Source organism: Phaethon aethereus, assembly GCF_964289735.1.
Source record: "Phaethon aethereus genome assembly, chromosome: 4".
NCBI classification, from domain to species: Eukaryota; Metazoa; Chordata; class Aves; order Phaethontiformes; family Phaethontidae; genus Phaethon; species Phaethon aethereus.
The window spans coordinates 65,798,904-65,822,016 of record NC_138578.1 but is presented as its reverse complement, the minus strand read 5'-3'; the positions used below and the strand labels follow the sequence as shown (position 1 = coordinate 65,822,016).

At 39.0% G+C, this 23,113-nt stretch overlaps 1 protein-coding gene across 1 annotated transcript in view; it reads right to left on the bottom strand.

The window, feature by feature from the left end:
• Window positions 1–23,113, bottom strand: part of ADGRA3 (adhesion G protein-coupled receptor A3) — a gene marked incomplete at its 3' end in the record, with an annotated part of 66,616 nt that overhangs the window by 21,458 nt on the left and 22,045 nt on the right. Inside the window, exons 3-9 of the mRNA XM_081999165.1 lie at window positions 21,522–21,593; window positions 20,133–20,204; window positions 19,159–19,230; window positions 17,417–17,577; window positions 16,323–16,536; window positions 15,160–15,324; window positions 7,654–7,855 (exon numbers count right to left, since the gene is read on the bottom strand). Of these exons, the coding sequence (XP_081855291.1) occupies window positions 7,654–7,855; window positions 15,160–15,324; window positions 16,323–16,536; window positions 17,417–17,577; window positions 19,159–19,230; window positions 20,133–20,204; window positions 21,522–21,593 (958 nt within the window). The remainder of the gene's footprint in view (window positions 1–7,653; window positions 7,856–15,159; window positions 15,325–16,322; window positions 16,537–17,416; window positions 17,578–19,158; window positions 19,231–20,132; window positions 20,205–21,521; window positions 21,594–23,113) is intronic.

The following is a 23,113-nucleotide window of genomic DNA, read 5'->3' as shown; positions in this document are numbered from 1 at the left end:
CCTGCTTGTTTTCTGATGTTCTTCAGTGGCCTCTCAGGTACATGAGCACTTTTACAACCAAATTCTCTACCTGAGCAGTAGTACCTTGCCATAATGCAGCAGCCCAGATGGGGCAACTGCCAGTTGCTCTGCTTCCACTGCTGTAGCCACCCCACAGATCATTTGCCACCATCCATGAGTCAGTACAGAGATAAAGTACTGGCCATTTTTCTCATTCAGCAATATCTAAAGCCAGCTGGATGGCTTTCATCTCTGCAAACTGACTCAATTCGCCTTGTCCTTCAGCAGTTTCTGCTACTTGTCATATAGGACTCCATACAGCAGCTTTCCATATCTGATGCTTTCATACAACACAACAGGACCCATAAGTGAACAGGGCATATTGCTTCTCATTTTCTGGTAGTTAAGTGGAGCCTCTTCAGCACGTGTCCCTTCCTCCTCTGGTGATATTCCGAAATCTTTGCCTTCTGGACAGTCCATGATCACTTCCAAGATTCCTGGGCAACTGGAGTTTCCTATTCAAGCACACTGTGTGATTCCTGTGACCTGCTTACTCCATGTAGCATCAGTTGCATAATGTGTAGAGGGGACCCTCCCTTTGAACATCCAGCCCAGCACCAGTAGTCGGGGTGCCAGGAAGAGCTGTGCTTCAGTACCAATCACTTCCAAAGCAGCCTGAACTCCTTCATATACTGCCAGTATCTCTTGGAGTACAGTCAGCCTCAGATCCTCTGTATGCTCACCTCCAAAACCCTAAGGTTCAACCTCAAGTCTTCCCTGGTGCTTTCTGCCAGAGGCTCCATGTAGGGTGTCCTGGTTTCAGCCAGGGTAGAGTTAATTTTCTTCATAGAAGCTAGCGTGAGGCTATGTTTTAGATTTGGGATGAAAAAATGTTGATAAGGTGCTGATGTCTTGAGTTGTTGCTAAGTAGTCAAGGACAGTCCAGCTTCTCATGCTGGCCTGCAGCGAGCAGGCTGGGGGTGCACAGGAAGCTGAGAGGGGACACAGCTGGGACAGCTGACCCAGGCTGGCCAAAGAGATATTCCATACCATATAACGTCATGCTCAGTATATAAAGCTGGGACAAAGAAGGAGGAAGGGGTGGAGGGACGTTCGGAGTTATGGCGTCTGTCTTCCCAAGAAACCATTACGCGTGACGGAGCCCTGCTTCCCTGGAGATGGCTGAACACCTGCCTGCCCATGGGGAGTGGTGAACAAATTCCTTGCTTTGCTTTGCTTGCGTGCGCGGCTTTTGCTTTACTTATTAAACTGTCTTTATCTCAAACCATGAGTTTCCTCACTTTTACTCTTCCGATTCTCTCCCCCGTGCCACCGCGGGGGAGTGAGCAAGCGGCTGCGTGGTGCATAGTTGCTGGCTGGGGCTAGACCATGACATAGGGCCATTATGCCCAGCTGCGGTGTAGAGCACATTTTTAACATCTTGTCCTGCCCAGACTGGCCCAAGGGCTACAGCATGAACTATCTCCTGTCTCCTGTTTAATTTGTTCAAAGGCTTGTCATTGCTCATGGCCCCACTTGAAATCATTCTTCCAGGTCACTTGATAAAGAGGGCTTACAATCAGACTGTAATTTGGAATATGCATTCTCCAAAAACCCAAAATGCCAAAGAAAGCTTGTGTTTCTTTTTTTGCTAGTTGGCGGAGACACAGCTGTTATCTTACTGATCACATCCACTGGGATCTGACAACGTCCACCTTGCCATTTTATTTCTAAAAACTGGATCTCCTGTGCGGGTCCCTTGACTTGACTTTGGTTTATGGCCAAACCAGCTTTCAGAAAGATTTGGATCATGTTCTTCCCTTTCTCAAAACCTTCTTCTGTTGTGTTGCCCCATACAATGTTATCATCAATGTACTGCAAGCACTCCAAAGCTTCACCCTGTTCCAGTGCAGTCTGGATCAGTCCATGGCAAATGGTAGGGCTATGTTTCCACCCCTGGAGCAGTCGATGCCAGGTGTACTGGATGCCCCTCCAAGTAAAAGCAAATTTTCTGATTTGTATTTACAAGAAGTGAGTAAAGAATACTGTAGCCTGCACTCTGCTGCCAAACGGATTGAGAAAAACACATTAGCGATATCAACGGTAGCATACCACTTGGCTGCCTTTGACTCCAGTTCATATTGAAGTTCTAGCATGGCACTAGTTCTAGCATATTGAAGTTCTAGCAAAGCACTCAGCAGCAGCTTGACGTCATTCTCCATGATCACGCAGGTAAAACCAAAGGGTGGCCCATGGTGTACACCTGCTATATCCTCTCTCTTGAGCAGAGGAACCCTTACTCCTGATCGCTGAGATACTGGTCCGTACAAGTAGGGAGTAGGACATATCCTCTTTGATTTGCTGAAACTCCCAGGACAGTTTCTCCACAGCTGAGATGCAGGCCTACAGGAAGGAAGAGATACTTTCTTCATGTTGACAGAGTTGGCCAGCCAATTCATCCATGATTTGTGTCTCTCAGTCTTTCCAAGTTATTACTGCCAATGAGCTGGCATACGATGGTGGTGCACTCCACACAAACTTCCGCCACATGGGTTGTATGCACTTGACTTCATCTGGGTCTTTGGATACCTGCTCATTGTTCAGATCATCATAAATCACCTCCAGGACAGGTAATTTCCTTAGGTACTGGATACCTCTCTCCATGGTAGTCCACTTGCCTCGGTGACATACACCATCTTCGTTAAAGGGATACCTTTCCTTCACACCTGACAGGAGTTGCCTCAAGAGGGTGAGGACTTGTGTCTCTTTTCCAATAGCTTTGTCCATGTCACCTTCTCTAGAAAGAGAGCTCAGCTGCTTGGCTTCCCTACCCTCTAATTCCAAGATGATGGCCCCATTATCCCAGTTATCCCCATTATCAGAGCAGACAGGTGACAATGTGTTCACCTGGACAACAGCTGAAATCTTTTCACGTGTCTCACAGCTCACTCACGGGTAGGGATCATGTAGTTACTGCCTCACTTATGAGTTCTGCCTCTTCCTTCTCCTGTTCTCATGACGGCCCTGCTTCAGAGTAGTCTGCCTCATCCACTTCTTCGCTTAATAAGGGAAGAGGTTCTTCCCTTACTAAATGATCTGACTTTTACTTCCAAGATTTCTGCTTTCGTACAGGGGTGACTGATACCAGGACAGACTGGTTCTCTGGTTCAGCTGCAGTGCCTGTTGCTGAGGCTGGAGTGGCTATAGTACCTGTCCTTTTGTCATCGTATCCAGAGACCTTCTCTTCCCCTCGCGGTACTGAATAGTGTTGAACAGGGTTCAGTAGGCATGGCCAGGCCCCAGCACCTTGCACTGATTTCTGTCTCTCTGGAATTGCCAGAGTGACAGCACACTTTTCCAAATATTTTACTAGTTTTTCAGGATTCTGCACTTGTTCAGATGTAAAGTTCCAAAATAATGGAGATGCCCACTATCCTAGGTACTTGCCCATATTATCCCACACACCCTGCCACTCATAACTATCCAGCCTTGGGGCAGATCTCTGAGTGGTACTCTTAAATAGTTATTTAACCTTCATTAAGACCTGAAACACATTCAGAAGACATAGCAATAGGATCATGCTGGTTTAAACATCCCAAGAATATTCAGAATTCTCAAGAGCTATTGTAACTAGCCTGGAAGAGAAGGGGAAAGCAAAGGAGCAGAGGAAAGTGTCCCCTCCCTTGTCTCCCCCACAGACGGGCTCTCCAAGGATAAAAGGTAAAGCGTGTAATTACTAGTTTGTGAGAGATTGCTCCCAAAGTACATAGATGACTGCAATGCTAAATACAAATACCAGATTAGTGCCACAACTGGTAATTTTATATCATAAACCAGTGCTACACAGTACACAAAAATGATAGTCTTAATCCAGGCCCCAGAGATGATAAACAGCACAACACGGAGCATATACAGCAAGTAAGGTGTTACATATCACGACTCTGAGAACAAGCACAACAACTCTGAAAGCAAGTAAATCAACATTGTGATGAGTGACTATTAAACTAATATAAGCATTCATTATAATGAATTTGTTTGAACATGGTCTGGTGAGATCTGTCATTACCTCCTTTGAGCCCCATGTTGGGTGCCAAAAAAGGGTTGTTGTGGTTTAACCCTGTGTGCATGCATTTTTAAGCAGATAATAGGAAGCTATCTATGTAACATATGGAAATTATACTTCTATTTCTGCTTTTCCAAAGATAACAATCTGACCCTCACATTTTAAGCTTCATAACACAAAGCTGGCAACATTCTTCCACAACCTGTTAAATGTTGGCTAACCAAAAGCAGTTGTAACAGGCTGAAGTAATCTAGGCTCTGGAGCAGTTGCAACTCTAAAGTTGGGCTACAGCACATCAGCAGGAATAACACTGAGCTGTTACAGGCCTTGCAGGAAAATGAATTGCCAGGTGAGGAAAAAGCAAACCGGCAGCAGCAAAGCTCTCAATAAGCAAACATTCAAGCTTGCTGTGTCCCACAAAGGGACAACAACAGGACCCCCAGCATCATCTCCCACCTGCTAACGAGTCATTAAGCATCACCACCCTTCGTTTCAGCACTCAAACACATTTCTTGTGACCAAGCCATGGCATGCACCTTTAGTGCAAGAAATGTAAAGCAGTAGAGCACTGTCAACCCCTAAGTTTATCTTGGACCAGAACAGGCAGTCCTTCCATTTCTCTCCCTCACACCCTTTACATATTTCTTACACCAGTGCTCATTGGTCTTCAGGGAACCTGAGCAGGAAGACTGAAGCTGTGTCTGCATTAATAAGTAACTGAAGACAGAAGGAGAAAGCCAGCAACAACTCAGAATCAGAGAATCATTAAGGTTGGAAAGGACCTTCAAGATCATCAAGTCCAACCATTAACCTAACATCACCATGCTCCCTAAACCACGACGTGAAGTGCCACATATACAAGTTTTTTTAATACTTCCAGAAATGATGACTCCACCACCTCCCTGGGCAGCCTGTTCCAATGCTTGATCAGTCTCGCAGCGAAAAAATTTATCCTAATATCCGATCTAAACCTCCCCTGGCGCAACTTGAGGCCATTTCCTCTCATCCTATCACTGGTTACTTGGGAGAAGAGACCAACACCCACCTCACCTCAACGCCCTCTCAGGTAGTTGTAGAGAACAATAAGGTCTCCCCTCAGCCTCCTCTTCTCCAGACTGAACAACCCCAGTTCCCTCAGCCGCTCCTCATAAGTGTTGTGCTCCAGACCCCTCACCAGCTTCGCTGCCCTTCTCTGGACACGCTCCAGCAACTCAATGTCCTTCTTGTAGTGAGGGGCCCAAAACTGAACACAGAAGTTGAGGTGTGGCCTCACCAGTGGTGAGTACAGGGGCACAATCACTTCCCTACTCCTGCTGGCCACAATATTTCTGATACAGGCCAGGACGCTGTTGGCCTTCTTGGCCACCTGAGCACACTGCCAGCTCATATTCAGCTGGCTGTCAAGCAGCACCCCCAGGTCCTTTTCCACCAGGCAGCTTTCCAGCGGCACTTCCCCAAGCCTGTAGCGTTGCATAGGGTTGTTGTGACCCAAGGGCAGGACCCAGCTCTTTGCCTTATTAAACCTCATACAGTTGACCTCCACCCATCACTCCAGCCTGTCCAGATCCCTCTGCAGAGCCCTCCTACCCTCCAGCAGATCAACACTCCCACCCAACTTGGTGTCAGCTGCAAGCTGACTGAGGGAGCACTCAATCCCCTCATCCAGATCATCAATAAAGATACTGAACAAGACCGGCCCCAGAACCGAGCCCTGGGGAACACCGCTTGTGACCGGCCACCAGCCGGATTTAAGGCCATTCACCACAACTCTCTGGGCTCGGCCATCCATCCAGTTCTTTACCCAGAGAAGAGTAAACCTGTCTAAGCCACGAGCTGCCACTTTCTCCAGGAGAATGCTGTGGGAGAGGGTGTCAAAAGGGTTTACTAAAGTCCAGGTAGACAACATCCACAGACTTTCCCTCATCTACCAGGCGGGTCACCTGGTCATAGAAGGAGATCAGGTTGGTCAAGCAGGATCTGCCTTTCATGAACCCGTGCTGGCTGGGCCTGATCCCTTGGTTGTCCTGCACATGCCCTGTGAGCACTCTCAAGATGAACCGCTCCATGATATTCCCTGGCACAGAGGTCAGGCTGACAGGCTTGTAGTTCCCGGGATCCTCCTTCAGGCCTTTCTTGTAGATGGGCGTCACACTGGCAAGCCTCCAGTCATCTGGGACCTCCCCTGTTAACCACGACTGCTGATAAATGATGGAGAGTGGCTTGGCAAGCTCCTCTGCCAGCTCTCTCAGTACTCTTGGGTGGATCCCATCTGGCTCCATAGACTTGTGCGTGTCCAGGTGGCTTAACAGGTCCTTAACTGCTTCCTGCTGGATTTTGAGGAGTTTATTGTGCTCTCCATCCCCTTCTTCCAGCTCAGGGGGTTGAATACCCTGCCAATACCTGGTCTGGCTACTTATGTACACAATCTCATCTATACAATATGCCGTTCAATGCTTTTACCTCAAACTAGGTTTAGCCCAAGACACTGGACATCAAGCCTTCACCATGTGTATAAATCAGAGACATCCAAAGGGCACATATCAGTTTAGATCCTGATTGTCCCAGTTAGAGGCTGTGGTGCTTCTGACACACTGTGTTAAGTTTTCTCTAAAAGGATGTGAGCTCACACACTGATACATTCCAAACACACGCAACATTGAGTAATCCCACCCGGAGGTCAGACAGACACCATGGCCCCCTGTGATGGGCAGTGCTACCAACATCATCAGCTAAGTGGTATAGCTATATCAATACAAAAAAACCCCACACACAAACAAAAACAAAAAAACCCAAACCACACCGAAAAAATATTCTCATACCTCAGTAGTTTCCCTTGTTGCATTGATACTACTGATCTGACAGTACACACTGGAAAACATGAACCTTAAACCACAGGTTCAAAGATTTATGGAGTATTTTACAATATAGCACCTATACATACAAGGTCAGGTACATCACTGCATGGGTACATCACGGCAGAACAGTGTTTGTGAAAGTGTGCATTAACTAGAGATAAGGCTCAAAAGGAGTTTGGAGCTGAAAGATTTTGTTTCATAGCTACATTTAAAATCTAGACTACTCTCTTGTATTGTGGTGAGTACTATCAGGATTAGGAAGCCTAGTTAATACTCACTACTTGCACTAGTTAACTCACATGGGCCACACCAAGTCTATTAGAGGTTTACAGCAACAGAAGCAGAGCAAGGTTTGACTACTCTCCATTACTATAATGAAAACAGCTGTTCTTCATTACAACTTCAGCCTGCCTTGTTTCTTCATAGCATGTGGGCAGGACAGGGCATCCAGGTGACAAAAACAATCATGACAAATATCATTCTCTTATGCTTTACACAAGTACACCAAAGAATAAAATCTTCCTTGCACTTTCAATCTAGGGCCACTCAAAATAGACAATAAACCAAACTCTTAACATAAACCTACAAGTTCTAATGTTGTACACCAAGGCATGTGTTCATCAAAATTCACCTAGACCATCAGTATTACCAGCCTAAGAAAAAAAAAAAGAGAATCAGACTTCTGGGTTTTTATTTTCATTAAAGAGTTTGATTTTATAGAAATTCACAAATTACCTGATTGAACATATAAAGAACTCGAGTCACATCATTTGCATATTGGCACCTGGAGTAGTCCTCTTCTGCCCAGTACCCTCCCCTGTCACATCTGCGCCAGGCTCTTCTCTCATCTTGTGAGTTGCCAGGATATATCCCACTGCCAGCAGAATAACGTGTACACAGCAGGTATGCTGTGATGCCTGCCAATGTTCTAGGCCACCTGGGGAGTCAAAAGCAAAAAAAAAAAAAAAAAAAAATCAAACAAATTTACATCACAAGTAAATAAAACAATTAAGCACTACAACATGAAATAGAGACACTCAAAACTGAAGCATCTCTAAACTATTTAAAGGGCTACCTTGGATTGCCTTCAGTATTTTCAAGCTGTTCATATTTGTATACTATTAACAAAATGAGTTCTAATGCTAGCAGGCTTTCATCAGGTTGCAAGTGGAGAAAAAAAGTGCTTCTAAAATTACTAAAAATAGTTCACAATTTTTTAATGAAAAATATTTCTTGTTAAATACATAGTAGCAAGCCCTGCAAGCTTTCTACTTGTCCTGTTCGCATGCATCAATGTTACTTTAAGATGACTGCATTCATATCAATACTAAATTGCAGGTATGAACAGAAGACTACATTTACCGTAACTAAGAAGCAATAGCCATAGTACAACCACTTTGACTGATTTTGCAACCAAACATAATACCAAATAGAAATTAATGGGAAAAGAAAGTGTTCATAATGTTAATAAAGTAGAAAAGAATTCCTTTCACTCAAGGTATGTGGAACTAAGCACTTTAAGAAAGCTTCTAACATACTCTCAGCTTTCTCTTCTGTAATTTTCCTGCATATTTTATGTGTATAAACATATGCCCAGTTAAAAATGAAACACAGAGTAAATAAATACATAAAATTGAACTGCAATATACCTTTAGTGCACTGGTCATTTATGAGATCAGAACAGACTCAAAGGAAACATAAGAATAGAAATGCGCTGTTTTTGTCTGGGATAGAGTTCCTAGTAGTTAGTATGGGGCTGTGTTTTGGAATTGTGCTGAAAACAGTGTTGATAACACAGGGAGGTTTTCTGAGCAGTGCTTACACAGAGTCAAGGCCTTTTCTGCTTTCCACCCCACCCAACCCGTGAGTAGGCTGGGGGTACACAGGAGGGGAGGGGGACAGCTGACCCCAACTGACCCAAGGGATATTCCATACCATATGACGTCATGCTCAGCAATAAAAGCTGGGGGAAGAAGAAGGGAGTACATTCAGAGTTATGGCATTTGTCTTCCAAGTAACCATTAGGCATGATGCAGCCCTGCTTTCCTGGAGATGGCTGAACACCTGCCTGCCAGTAGGAAGTAGTGAATGAATTCCCCGTTTTGCTTTGCTTGCGTGGCTTTTGCTTTACTTATTAAACTGTCTTCATCTCAGCCCACAAGTTCTCACTTTTACTCTGCTGATTCTCTCCCCCATCTCAGCGAGGGGGAGTAAGCAAGCAACTGTGTGGTGCTTAGTTGCCAGAGGGAGTTAAACCATGAACAAGAAGGAACCCATGCCTGAATTAAGCTGCAATGCTGAGAAGGGAGAAGGACAGGGACAAGGAATGCCAGCCAGCCTGCCCACCCCTGCTTCCGGCCCTATCCGCTGTTAAGATATGCAAAAGCAGTATTTTATCATTCAGAACACTTGAAGTTTAAAAGCAAAAAGCATACATAGCTAAATTGCGGAATGCTAAGGATCTCAAATCCAACAACCCAACATAGGAGGTTTAACTAAACCTGAGAGCAAAAGAGGTTTTTATTGATCATCCCAGGCTTTCTGTACCATAAAAAACTCAAGCTCCCTGAACAGCCTTAAGAGCTAACATACTTAAAACTGAGAAAAACGTATTTCAAAGGGCCTTGCACAAAGCAGTTGTCTCCAAAAATTGAAATGGTCAAACAAAAAATTCTGATTACATTGTGATTTGAAGTTTGCTTTTGTATCTGGACTGCATTTCAGTAAATGGCCATTTAGTCACTACTATCTCCTAAAATAAGACATGCTCAGAGCATGTCTAAACGAAATATATATATATATATATTTATGTGTTTGCAGGAAGATGGAGTAAATACCTTGAAGAATGTTCCCTTTCAGGAAATTAAAGTAATATTGCCAAAGCAGAAAAACTGAACAAGTCTCTGGTCAGGTTCATTTTCCTTCCTTAGTCACCAGTTAAGTAACTTCTCTTACCGAAGACACTGGGGTTTATCACAGTTCTTTCTCAAAGAAGAGAGTAAGTCCAGGGACAGACCAAGGAAAAGGCTACACTTTTCAATTATATTAAATGATGCAGAAGATTAACCTTTTGTAGTATACTGAAAGTCGTCTTTATCTCTAATTCCTATTTATTCCTAACCAGCTCCAACAGAACAGTTTTGGCATGTTCAGTAATGGAAGAAAGGCTCTTACTTCAGGCCATTTTGGCAAAGATTACTTCAGTTTGGGCAACAAACAACTCAAAGATAGCTGATGGTAGCATCCTTAAAATGCACAGGTCATGGCAACAACCATAAAAGAATTCAAAGTCAATAAGGAATCTGATGGAAAAGACTAGACAATAATTACAACAAACGAAACTAGAAAAAAGAGGCTTTAATTTTGCTACCTTTTATAACAGCTTTAGCATTACAAATCAGTTGTCCATATTAGACTGACATAATTTAGTTAAGAAATGGAGACATTATTATGACCATCACCATAATATCTGAATACTAGAAAATACAGATTATTTGGGTATCATAGCAAAGATTCATCCAGCCTAGCAAATATGCATACGCTTATATTCAGAGCCTAAGCAACCACGTCAAGAAATTAACAGAAGTGTCAGCATTCAACCTTTATCAGAAAGGAAAACTCATACCAGAATTGGTGGCAGTGGAAGTGGTTAAAAGAAAGAAGAAAAAAAATTTTAAAAAGTATTAGTACAGTTTTTAAATGCCAGCAATTATATATAGGTGTTTTAGGGAATGTAAATTAATTCAAAGAACGGGTATAGATTCTGCAATGGTAATGTAAATTATTTACCATTTTTTCTCCTGTATAGAAGAAAAGCCAGCAGGAAGCACAAAAATATTCCTTAAAAAAGTCACAACAGCCTTTGTGAATTGCTGTAATCCCGGTAGTGACCTTAGTACAACATTACATACACCCTAGCAAGCTAAAAAAAAAAAAAATCACTTTGGATCACGTCTGGCCAACTCTGACCATGGATGGAGCAAGTTATGGATCTGGAGGAAGGAATAAGGGGATAGAATACATGTGAACCTATCCAACTCTCTTAAATTTCTGCATGGACACATTAAAATAAAGTCCGATCAACACAGACTGGGGAAAAACAAGTACAAAGATGAGCTCCTTCTATGCTCCCACTTACGGATACATAATGAACCTTAAGAGAATGAAACCAAAAAGAAAATAGGCAGATGACAGCAACCAATAATCAGCTGGCACAGCTGTTAGATGACATGCAGACCCACAAATACATTGCATAATACTCCCAAACCTCAGCTTCCAGAATGCAGAGTAAGGTTTCCAGAAACATTGACACTGTAGTGCCAAAACATCATTTCCAAAACAGTTTTATTACCACTGAAATTTTTGTATTAAGTTTCCACATCAAAGATGCCACTTTGAAAGGGATGTATAACTCTGTCTTTACAGACAGTTTTCTAAAAATTGTAGTTTTCCAAAGCACTTTAAGTGTGGTCAGCTTGGTTTTGACTGAATGTATCGCCTTACAGACTGAATGCCACGTGGCCTTAGGATAATTAAACTCTGTGGTCCTGACATATGTTGTACAACAAAACCTGCAAGACAAATATTTTAATTGAAAAATGGCATGTGCCATTCCTTTCCTCAGTATTCACACCTAGTGCTAAACAATTGGAAAAAGAGAAACCAAAGTGAAACACTAGGACTCAAATGAAAAACAAGTTTTTCAGGAGATATTTCATTACTATATATTTATACAAGTATAATTTCTAAGCAAGAGAGAGAGAGAGATATATATATCTTCTAGAACTTCTGTAGCCATCAAATGGAAAAAAGTGACAGTTTCAGTGTTTAATGCTACTTCAAATGTTATTAGATTATCAGAAGATTATTTGCCTTCTCTCCCTGCTGTTCTCTCCACTTCCCCTATTTTTTCATCCACCTCCTTCATTATGTTAATGTCCCTTTATTCCTACTGCATTTACTTTTCATTCATCTCCCTGCACAGCATTTTATCATCTTTTACCATGATCTTCTCAAAAGAATACTAGCAATGCTAGACAGTCATATAGTCTGCACTACCTTTACAACAAATTTAGTTATCTACAGAAGCATTTTACTAATAAACCTAATATATTATTCATCTAATGATTTAGAAAGCTTTCCACTAAACCGCACACAAGAGGTGAGCAATTTATAACTCCCAGCTTCCTGCCATAGTTTCACATACACAAAAACACCACAAACACGCAGTGCCACTAAGATAAGCACTTCATGGGGAAGAGTGTCCCTTACCCTCTTCCCTCTCTCATTCAAAATACACCTCGTGCAGATACAAGTTTCTTCACAGCCCAGTGGTGAATGAGATGGGGAACAGATTCCAGCTCTAACTACACTTCCCTTATTCCCTATTTTTGCTAAGTGAATGTTAGCCTGGACCATTCTCAGCCATGAACTGTTTCCTCGCAATACCTGTATGAGATGAGCTGATGAGACGCTCTCCACTTCCCATGAAGCCAGAGAGGACATCCCTCCAGCAGGGCTCACAAGGTGACTAATGACATGAAATTCTCATCATGCAAACAAAGCCTACATAAATTTGGCTGCATTCTTAATTTGTTGTGAGCCTAAGCTTGAGTATCTTTCACAGTTTACCCAACTGCTAGCAGAAGTGCAAATTTGGACTGTATTAACACTTATTTCATCACTCTTTATAATTAGGTGCTCAAAATTTATCACATATACATGAAAGCAGACAGCTGTGGAGGAAAAGATGGTTCATTTACATTTAAGTACTGTAATTTCATTTCAGGAAAAAAAGCCAGACCATGAGATTATAAAAGAATCCTTCCCTTCATGCATATTAATTCTGTTTTGAAAGCATTTGTTTCTTTAAACCAACAACAACATTCAGTTACAATTGGTTTTTATATCATAATTTCATTAGCTTACAGGTAGTCTAATATTTTTTCTTATTACATCTAAGTAATTCTCTAAATTCAGAATGACAATTACAGTTTTAAGATTAATTACACCCAGTAACAGTTCTCAAAAGGATAATTTTATATTTAAGAAAGAATCCTATCAACTACCAGTACAAAATTATTCTAAACACAACAGTTGAAGGATTTACTGAAGCAGAAGCATTAGGTTACATTTTAACATGCAAACCATATTTTCCATTTAATCATGGTTGTAACATATTCAGGGATATTATCTGGGTAAGATTTAAAAGAATATCTAGATTTTTTTAAAAATCCATAGATACCATGATGAAGACAGTTTTTGCCTAATCTTTATAAACTCATGCTAAACTACTATTACAGAGCCAAAGATACTGAAAACAAACATCCCCGTTCGCTACGCTTTACTATCCCATCTCTGAAGGGATAAAAATCTAAATGACAGTTTTGAAACAGCTTCCAAGCTAAAATGACTAACCAGTTCCAACTGAAAAACTATAAAATCAAATTCACCTAGGATCATTTACAGCCATCTGCTCAGCACCATTTTCTCACTAGTCAAAGCCTTATTTCCATATGGTCTCAAAGGTGAAAAATTACTCTTTATTATTACTCTACCTAAACTACAAATGGAAGTCTGTTATAGTAAACTCAGACATAGTGAACTTTTTGATAAGCTGAACATTTCCTGAAATCTTATTTCTTTCTACTGAATTCCAGAGGGGGTAAATCCTATTACACCGAACAGTCACTGAACAGCACAGGTTAATTTAATGGAAAACATTTTGAAATAAGCCTTTACCATCTGTTTTCACCTCTAATGGCAAATCAAAGAAGAACGATTCACACTAGTATCATTAAAAAAAAAAAATGCATAAGTGATTTAAATAGATGTGCTCTTTGATGAATACAGCATGCATCTGTTTGACTTTTTTCACCTTTTATCTTAAGCAGGAAGTTCTCATTTTCTAATGTAATGCTTATCCCTGCAGTTGAAACCACCACAGCGTAAAAAGGATATGCACAGAGTTTCTTATATAAATAATTCCTTACAATGTGAAAGTGAAGCTCTTCAGGAGTTCCAAATTGCCTCTGCAGCAAGTGATCTTAGCACTACTTTCCTTACTAATAGTTCCTCATACTCAAACACCAGCCACCCTTATCTCAAATTGTCCAACTGATGAACATAAAGAAGATGAACTCAGAACAAATGCTCTCAGCAAAATTTCAGGTCCTGGCTACAACTGGAGAATTGCACTTGTAAGCTTGTCTCCTCTCCCCCCAAAAACTGTGTCCCAGCAACATGTTTTAACTTACTTTTCATTTCTTAAAATAAAAGATTTATGGTCTTAGATTAGCTGTATAGAAATAAGATGACTTTAAAGAACTCTAATGTACACAGGGAAAAGAAGAAAAGTTTATAAATGTAAACAAAAGATCAAGCAGAATATCAACATAGCCAAGCAGCATAAGAAAAGTGAAAATAAATGAGTGGGTAAAAGTAGTTACTACAACGTTAAGAAACCCTACAAACCATAGTGAAAACATATGCTATGGCATACACTAATTCTCAGTAGGAGCTACTGCAGGGAGGTATAACACAGAGTAGTTATAAAGGGAATTACCTTACATATAGAGAATCTATACAGAAGCTATCTGTTACAGCTGGCACCTCCAGGAGTAACGTGTTGTTAGAGTGACCAGCAGCAGAAAGATCAGAAAAGGGAAAACAGGTGAAGAGATAAGAACAAAAGATAAAATATTCTGCAATACCCAACACAATGGAACATCAGAGCTACCACTACAGTCCCAACAATCATTAAAAGGAAGCACCATTCATATTATTTACTCTAATACTCAAGGGCAAAAAAAAAAAAAAGAGTCTTGTTATATATTTCTTATACAGTGATTTTGTCATACGGGAGCAGGAGTGTTTTAAGAACAGAATGATAACCTGGTGGACCCCCACCCATATGTGGTCCAACTCTACTTTACAGATCATCTAATAAATTTTACTCTATTTCAACAATTTCATTTATATATTTCAAATATCACAGCTTACTTCCCGTCTCTTCCAAAGATGTGAGTCAACAGGCTCAAAGTTTAACATTTCATGGGATAGTTGTGTGCATTTCTTTCAACACATATTAAGTTAGAATAGTTAAAAATCTATTACAAATTACCGTTTACAAATAAACATTCACATAGGTGCCTTTAAAGCATAATATCTTAATTAAAAACAAAATTAAATGGACTTTTCCCTAAAAAAAAAAAAAAAGAAAAAAAAATTGAGGTTACCAACCTGAAATCCCCTTTATTGTTCACAACCCTCTCTGGAGGGCAGTACTGTGCAGAACTTTCTAACACGACAATGTCTACTGTCCTTGTGTTATTCCCACGTCTCGTTTGTACATGGCAACCCCAGTTTCCTGTGGAGCCAGCCTGAATGTTTGAGATTGTCAGTGCACTGTGAAGATAAAACAAACAAATAAAATCCAACAGTCTTGCAATAAAATTTATATAAGCTTTTACCAAAAGATGAATGCAGTACAGAAAGACAATGGAAGAAACAACCAATTACATACAACTGTGAGTGATCTTACAAAACCAGAGCTATGAATCAATGTACTGTAATTAACAGTGAAACATTTACTATTCTTCTAGCTCCCAATTTTGCCAAGGGAGGAAAGAAAAAGAACCACCATGGGAAAAAGTTCCTTGACTTCAGAAAGAAGAGATGAGAAGTCCAAATTCCCCAACTGTTATCACTGCTCTTCAACACAAATTTTTTATAGCTGTTCTGGAAAGGCCAAACTAAAGTAACTTCCCAAATGCATAATTTGTGATAAAGTCAGAAGCCCTAATTTACCAATACAACTACAGGATATAAAACCATTCTGTAGATGTTGAATGAGTCAAAAATCTGCTGCAGGCCGAATAAAGTATACTTATAGATCTCCACCGGAGAACTTCAATATTACCAACTGGGACATGCTCCAAAGGAAGAAGAAAGAATCCATGAGTAGTTGACTTAATTGCTTTGTTTTCATAATTTTAACGTTCCAAGAGAACAAATGTGTCCTACCACAAACACATTTTACATGAACTGCATTGGGTAATTCTTGGAGATAATTAAAACCCAACTGCAACAGTCCTGTGCAACCTGCTCTAGCTTACCCAGTTTTAAGCAGCTGGGTTTGACTCATCAGTTCTCTAGACCTCCCTCCTCATACTTGATAGTTAGCAATAGTGACCAAACGCAGGTACTTTAAGAGATGTGTGAAGTTACAGACTACTTCCCTACTTGGGATGTTTCTGTCTACATATATTCACTTAATAAGGATATGAGAGGGCCTTACTAGTTATGGAAATATAGTCACTGTATTTATATCACCATAGAAATAGTCACTAAATCAGAGCACAAAATAAGGAGCGGGAAATAAATTTTCTCTTGAATGGATTCACCTGGCAATCAGTGAGCAGTTATGAATCATGTTTTTTTCAACAAAAATACCCTGAGACTCATCAGTTTCCACGATCTTTCCATCCTGATACCACAAGACTTGCATGTCTTGATCAATATATGAAGCCATACATTGGAAGGGTAAACTATCTCCTTCAAAGACAACCTGACGGTGAGATGGAGTCATATAGAAAGATGGCAACTCAAGCGGCGGTTCTATAATTCGAGAAATAAAAGCACAAACAGCAAGAATCTGTTATATATATAATTTTCAAAAGATGAGAACAATACACTAATTGAGTATGAATTGTTGATAGAACCTTCTTGTAAGCTGCACCTTGCAAGATTTATACAAGAACCTACCTTTGATGCATTGGATATTGAAAGATACAAATTCTTATAATATTCTTTTTCAAAATGTGTATTCCTTTAATACATTTCAAAAATCTTTTGCTAGCCTACATCCAAAAGAGTGAAAAATAGACTTGAATGAAAAATATATTTATGCATTTTATTTCTTCAGAATTTCTCACTATTAATATTTCAACATCACAAATATATGTTTTATTATTTTGACAGACAGAATAACTCTAATACAACAAAAGTTAAGCAAGTTGGTCACGTTTTCATCACAAGAAGGCGGCTAATCAACAACAGAATCACCATGTAGGAAAGTCTGTCGTAAAATTAAAACCTTTTAACTTCAGAAATTTGTGCTTGAATAATTTGCACACCTGAAGTCAGATAGCTAGACTTTGGGAAAAAAATTAGCAGTTTCTGATTCCTCTTGTGAAGTTTAGGTAAAAACCCCTGAAAAACATGGATTAGCAGGAAAAAGGAGTTTATCTCCAGATTGCTACTGATCCTTAGTTTCTACAGGCTAACATCCACAATCACCAATTTATTAATTTCCAAAAAACAAACAACACTGAATCACAACTAAAGATCAGCCTTTGAAAAAGAATCACTATTAACACTATCATATAAGTGATGAATTTCAGCGAAACAAAAACAAAGCAAAAGAAGCCTGTTCACTAATATTAACAGCATACGGAAATGCATTAGAAAATAAGTATCAGTCGTCACGAGTGCTTACCGCAGGTCAGAAGCTCCTGCTTAACGCCAGTCACTGTCTGCGACTGAAGCGACTTGGGATAAGCACATTTAGTTTCACGTACAGTTATATTTCTTTCTTTTAACCACTGATGCATCCACAGTATGTTGCAATCGCAAAGAAGATAATCAGTCTGAAATTCTCTGCAACACAAAATAGGCATTCACAGTAACAAAATGCAACACTCAAAGGTCTGAAAGCTTGACATCAACAGCTGTGCAATGCCTCTCATTGTCACAGAAACAGTCAAAGAGTCACAGGCAAAAAGCAGTCAAACCCGATATATAGTGGAGTAGTATTGGAAGATACTTTAATCCTCTGCAAGCTGCGGTCTGAGAACAAAAGTACACACTCCCCAAGAAAAGGAATACTCTCCATAAATATGGGCGACATCTAACAACTGCACATGAAAAAATTTCTAGTAATTTCTTTCATGGAGAGAGTTTATGTTATGTAAGTGAGCAACAACAAGGAACTGCTTGAATATGCGTCACCATAACTTAAGGACAGACTTCATTGCTTCATTTTAGCAATCAAATGCTTTAACAGTAAAATCAACAGAAATATAAAAATAGCCTCTCACCTGTTTCTCATTTCAGAACCACTACTCACACAATTTTAATGATAATTTTATTCTGCTCTATGTACAAAAATCATGTAACGTTTTTCATTGATTCATAGTCTTCTCTGTATAATTTAATATTTTCTACTAAAACAACGTACCAAATCACCCCATAGGTGTCTGTTGTAGTCAGCTAAATTAAAAGAAAACAAATATTTTTTCTGTTTAGTAACAGTTAAAAATGTATCAAAACATATCACTGTCTACACTGTTTTCTACCTCTAGTGAAAACATAATTTATTTTTCTTTTTGCAAATGTCTAGAGGGTAACACAACATCACAGGCAGAACACTTCGAACACTACATCAACATTCCAGTGAAACTCCATTTGGTCTTTGTTCACAGGAATTCCTCCAGACACACATTTTTAATAGCAACAGTTATATCCAGGTTCTCTCATCACACCTGTGATGTTCTTGGACAGCAACCTTTATGTACACAATTAAAATACCAGGAATAACAACTTATGAACAATTAAAAGAAGCTAGAGGAGGGAAAGAAACATTTGCCTTTATAAACAAGAAATTAACTCAGTGTCAAAGCCAGAAGTCAGAGTTTTTCATGAAGTCCCAGTACAGTGAGACAACTGTCATGACTACCAGGGAAAAATACAAGCTAATCATCAGCACTGATAATTTGTTTACTTTTTTTCCTTACACAAGATTATGACTCTTATGAAATTAAAGGAGAGAAAAGTAACATGAGGTTGAAATATATCCACTGTTACATGTAACAAAACTATCCTGTTCTTCAAGGACTAAGGTCTTCCTTAAAAAGATTTGTTCCCTCTGTTAAAAAAGGTGTAAAATGTTATTTATTTAATATAAACTAATAAATGATGCATATGGAATAAAACTTTCAGAAGCGCAGATGCTGGTATAACTTTGTTCACTCAGAACTATGGAACAAATAATGAGCATCTTCTGAAGGAAGTTATATAAACACCCAAATATCTGTACATACATTTCCCATGCGCTTATCCAGACAATGAAACCACTGTTATGAGGTTTAAAACCATAGTACAAGCAAGTGTATATATAATGTTTTTTGTGAAGACCACAAGTGATCATGCAAGTTAAGATTAGATGCAAGAAGTACTTACAGAGACTTCAGTGAACCAAGATGATCAAATGTTCCCTGCGTAAGTGTAGAAAACAGATTTCCAGAAAGATTCCTGAGAAATACAAGTATCGTGATTTGAACTTATGCTCAAGCAACTGACATTTGAAATAAAAATAAGTTAAAACAAACAAACAAACAAAAAAATCACTCTTCAAGAGAACATTAGTTTAAAACCTACAAGATACAATTATGACACTCTGTAATAGTTCACGAGATGGTAAGAGTAATAACCAGGTCTGACAGCCTAGCAAAAAAACCCAAAATAAACTGTTCCCCAATGCTTCTTTTTTAGCTGAAGAATTTCAAGACTGGGCACAAAGACTGAAAGCAAATACTTTATTTTTATTTAAAGCAACAACTAGCACATATTGAGCATACATTTCAAGAAGTTTAATATGAAACTTCATTGTTCACAGTGAATTGATGTGAAGTATGATCTAGCAGAATTTTTTTTAAATATTATACATCCCATTTTCTCTGTATCAGTGAAAGCACTGCGTAAGAAGCCAACAACCAGGGCACAGAAACATTCCATAATCTTACATGTTATTTTCTTAAAGTAAATGAAGAGCTACAAAACATGCAAGCAAGCCAGCAAAACACATGGCACACTGATGCCATGGTAGAAGGCATGGATATTAAAAGATTCTATAACCCCAAAATATTTTTCTAGGGAAAAAATTTTGTACAGCCTGCTACTTCCCACCCCGCCCCACTATACATTCTAAGAAACTGGAAAATGGTTCAAAGCAGATAGAGCACCGAGTAGTATGGTTTTAGTTGCCCCTGCCCCCCTTTTTTTAAGCTTGCTACTGAGTAACAAGCCACAGTCATAGCCACATTGAAGGTCTTTCAAGCACACCCTTAAAACAAATACTCCCATTGAAACAAAGAATGTTAATTTACATAAGACTAAAACTTAAAGTGAAATTATATTCAACAAATTATACTCACAATCGAATAAGATTTACAAGTCCTCTAAATACATCTGCATTCAGGCAGCCTATTCTGTTATTAGTTAAGTCTCTATAATTAGGAAAAAGCAAAAAAACAGAATAAACTGTTTTATTTCCAAATGACATCAAGCCTGCAAACAGAAGTGTTTCAAGTGAAATTTGTAACAGATTGCACCATACATACATATAGTCTTTTTAAGCAACACCCAAAAAGTACTGCTATACAGGTGTACACACATGCACATAGATACCTTATTCCACTTCTAAACTGATTATGGTTTGCCCATATACAGTTAAATAAGTCTAGCTTTAGCAGTTAATCCCCTTAGAAGAGGCTTGGCTTACATCACTACATAAATTTTCATATTTGTACAGTATATTCATCACATGTGTTATATCACTTAAGTTTTTAACGTGTCAGAGACCTGTACTAGTGCATTTATTGTACATAAATAGGTCTAATTCTATATTTATACTTACATAAATATTTAAACATTATAATTTTACACTGTATGTCTTAAATCAAATTGCCAAAAATTCCTAAAGGAATACAAATTAAGCTTGCAAGTAGTATGGTCCAGAACTGGTCCTTCAGCTTTATTTTTAAGGTTTTCAGAAGTGCAATTACCTACAAAATTTCCTTTTAAGTGAGCCAGATCATCTGACCAGTGACAAATGAACATATATACTACAAAGGAAAGCTGTACCCTGACCAAAGGCAGGGGAGTATCAGGGTGTGGGGTAGTGGTAAAATCTCTAAGACTTAAAAGCTGTCCCAGATATTCCAAAAATCTGCAAAGTGTTTTAAAAACAGGAAAAAAGAAAAAAGGCCATCATGCTGAGGTCTTGTTTTTCAAGTTTCATCTGGGGCAAATTTTTACAGCCAAGGTATAAATCAAAAAAAAAAAGTGTTAATGGGAATGTTGGTGCAACCTTCAATAAAGCAGCATTAAAAGCACTGTAACTTTGTAGCTTCAGTGTAGTATTAATAGCAAGGGACTCTGTGTTCTACTATGACCTTGGCGGGGGGGGGGTGGTAGAATCATGAGGAGTTTAACATTTAACAAAGCAAGACCTGATGGCATCAAAGCTCTGAATGAATATCATCCAGTGAAGTCACCGAAATACAAAAAAGGAGGAACAAGAGACTGTCAGTAAGAACAAGCAGCACTGCCAAGCCACAAGCAGTGGATGTTCTCTAGTCATAAGACTGAAAGCAGACTTTGTTTTATATATACCTATATATGTGTATATGTATACCTATGTACGTTCAACCTTTAATATATAATAGATTTGCTGTCTAAATTTCCAGAACCGATGACTTACTCTACTTCCAGGGGTTTTTTGTTTGTTTTGTGTAAGCTAACTGGCTAGATATACTACTTACAGTCTTTTCAGAGATGAAAGCCCCAGAAAAGCTCCTGGACCTATAGTACTAATAAGGTTGTTCTTAAGGTCCCTGTGGAGAAAAATTAAGACATTACATTTACCACAAGCTACCCTTTAAAACAGTGCAGGAAGAAACACTTAATTTGTCTCAACTTGTTTGAAAAGTGCCCCAAAAATCCATACAACTCATTTCTACTTTCTCTAACATGTTCTCTTTCAAAATTTGAAAATCTGTATTTTAACTAGAAAGAGGAATATATAAAGCATGTATACTCCTTTAACTATTCTATCAGTTCCCAGCACCTGAAAGAGTAATGGAGACAAAGATACTTTGCCACAGTGTTTGAATAGATTGCAGCTGCTCAGGATGCAACATTTGCTCATTACACAGTACAATACTATTTAGCACAGTGTTGTCTTCTTCAGCCTACCCAATTTTAAATATCTTAGATGCCCAACATCTACCAAAAGAAGCAAAATAGGATCCTAAAAATACACCAAAGACAACATTGAAAGTTTCCACCAAAGTTACTGGCACAAAAGCAAAGCCCTGGCTGAGAATCCCAACTCAAGCTGGTGAAAAAACTCAGAGCACAGATTTTTAAATCCTAATTTTCCAGAATATGAGACTGTATGGTGAAATGTAAAGTAACTATATTATTAAACTGCTTTATTAATTCTACAAGTGATATAGGAGTTTTAAATGCTAACTCAAGATATTTTGCAGATACAGCTAATTTGAAAGGTCACAGAAAGCATCTGCCAGAATCCACACAGTTTCAAACAAGCTTTTATCACTGCATGAATGCTAAAATTATTTCTACCTCCTTATTCATCCAAGATTTTTACTATACTATCATTTGAAACTTCACAGGCACTTATTACTACAACAAAAACTTCTCATTCTTTGGTAATATGTGAACATTCTGCATTTGAAAAGAAAATTAGTAATCTCCATTAAAAGCAATGCTTTAGTAAGCAAGGGTAGAAAAAAAAAAAATCTATCACGACATTAATAATTCTGCCCAAAAAAGAACAGTACAAGAGGATTACATCTACCATCACACAGATATGCATGAGCAAAAGTGTAAATTCCTCCCAAAGTTTCACAACAGCATTTCCTGCAGCCAGATTAACAAATCATGGTATAACAGTGTCATAGCACATGGGTCACACTTCAATGCTGTATTTAATAAACATTTTAAATACTTAAAACACTTTAAATACTTTAAATTTATCTTGCAGTACAGTAAATTATTTTTCAATAAAACTGACATAAACACACTTTTCTTATTCCAACTTTGTTTTCTTGCCCTGTACAGTGGAAGAGACTGCCAACTTACTTCCAAAGCAGTATGAACAGGATGAACAACTGTAGCGTTTTTAAGCCTATTTTAGCAGGCTTATAAACCAAGACCATGACAAATTTGACAATACTAAATGTTATTCATCACTTATTTACCATGAGTCTTTGGGACAGGGAGGGAAAATTATACTTACTGTTCATATTTTAAATTTCAGTTTAAAACCATCTAACACCCACTTAAACTTAAAATCTCACTGTGGAAAACAGGCAGGGAAGAAAACCTT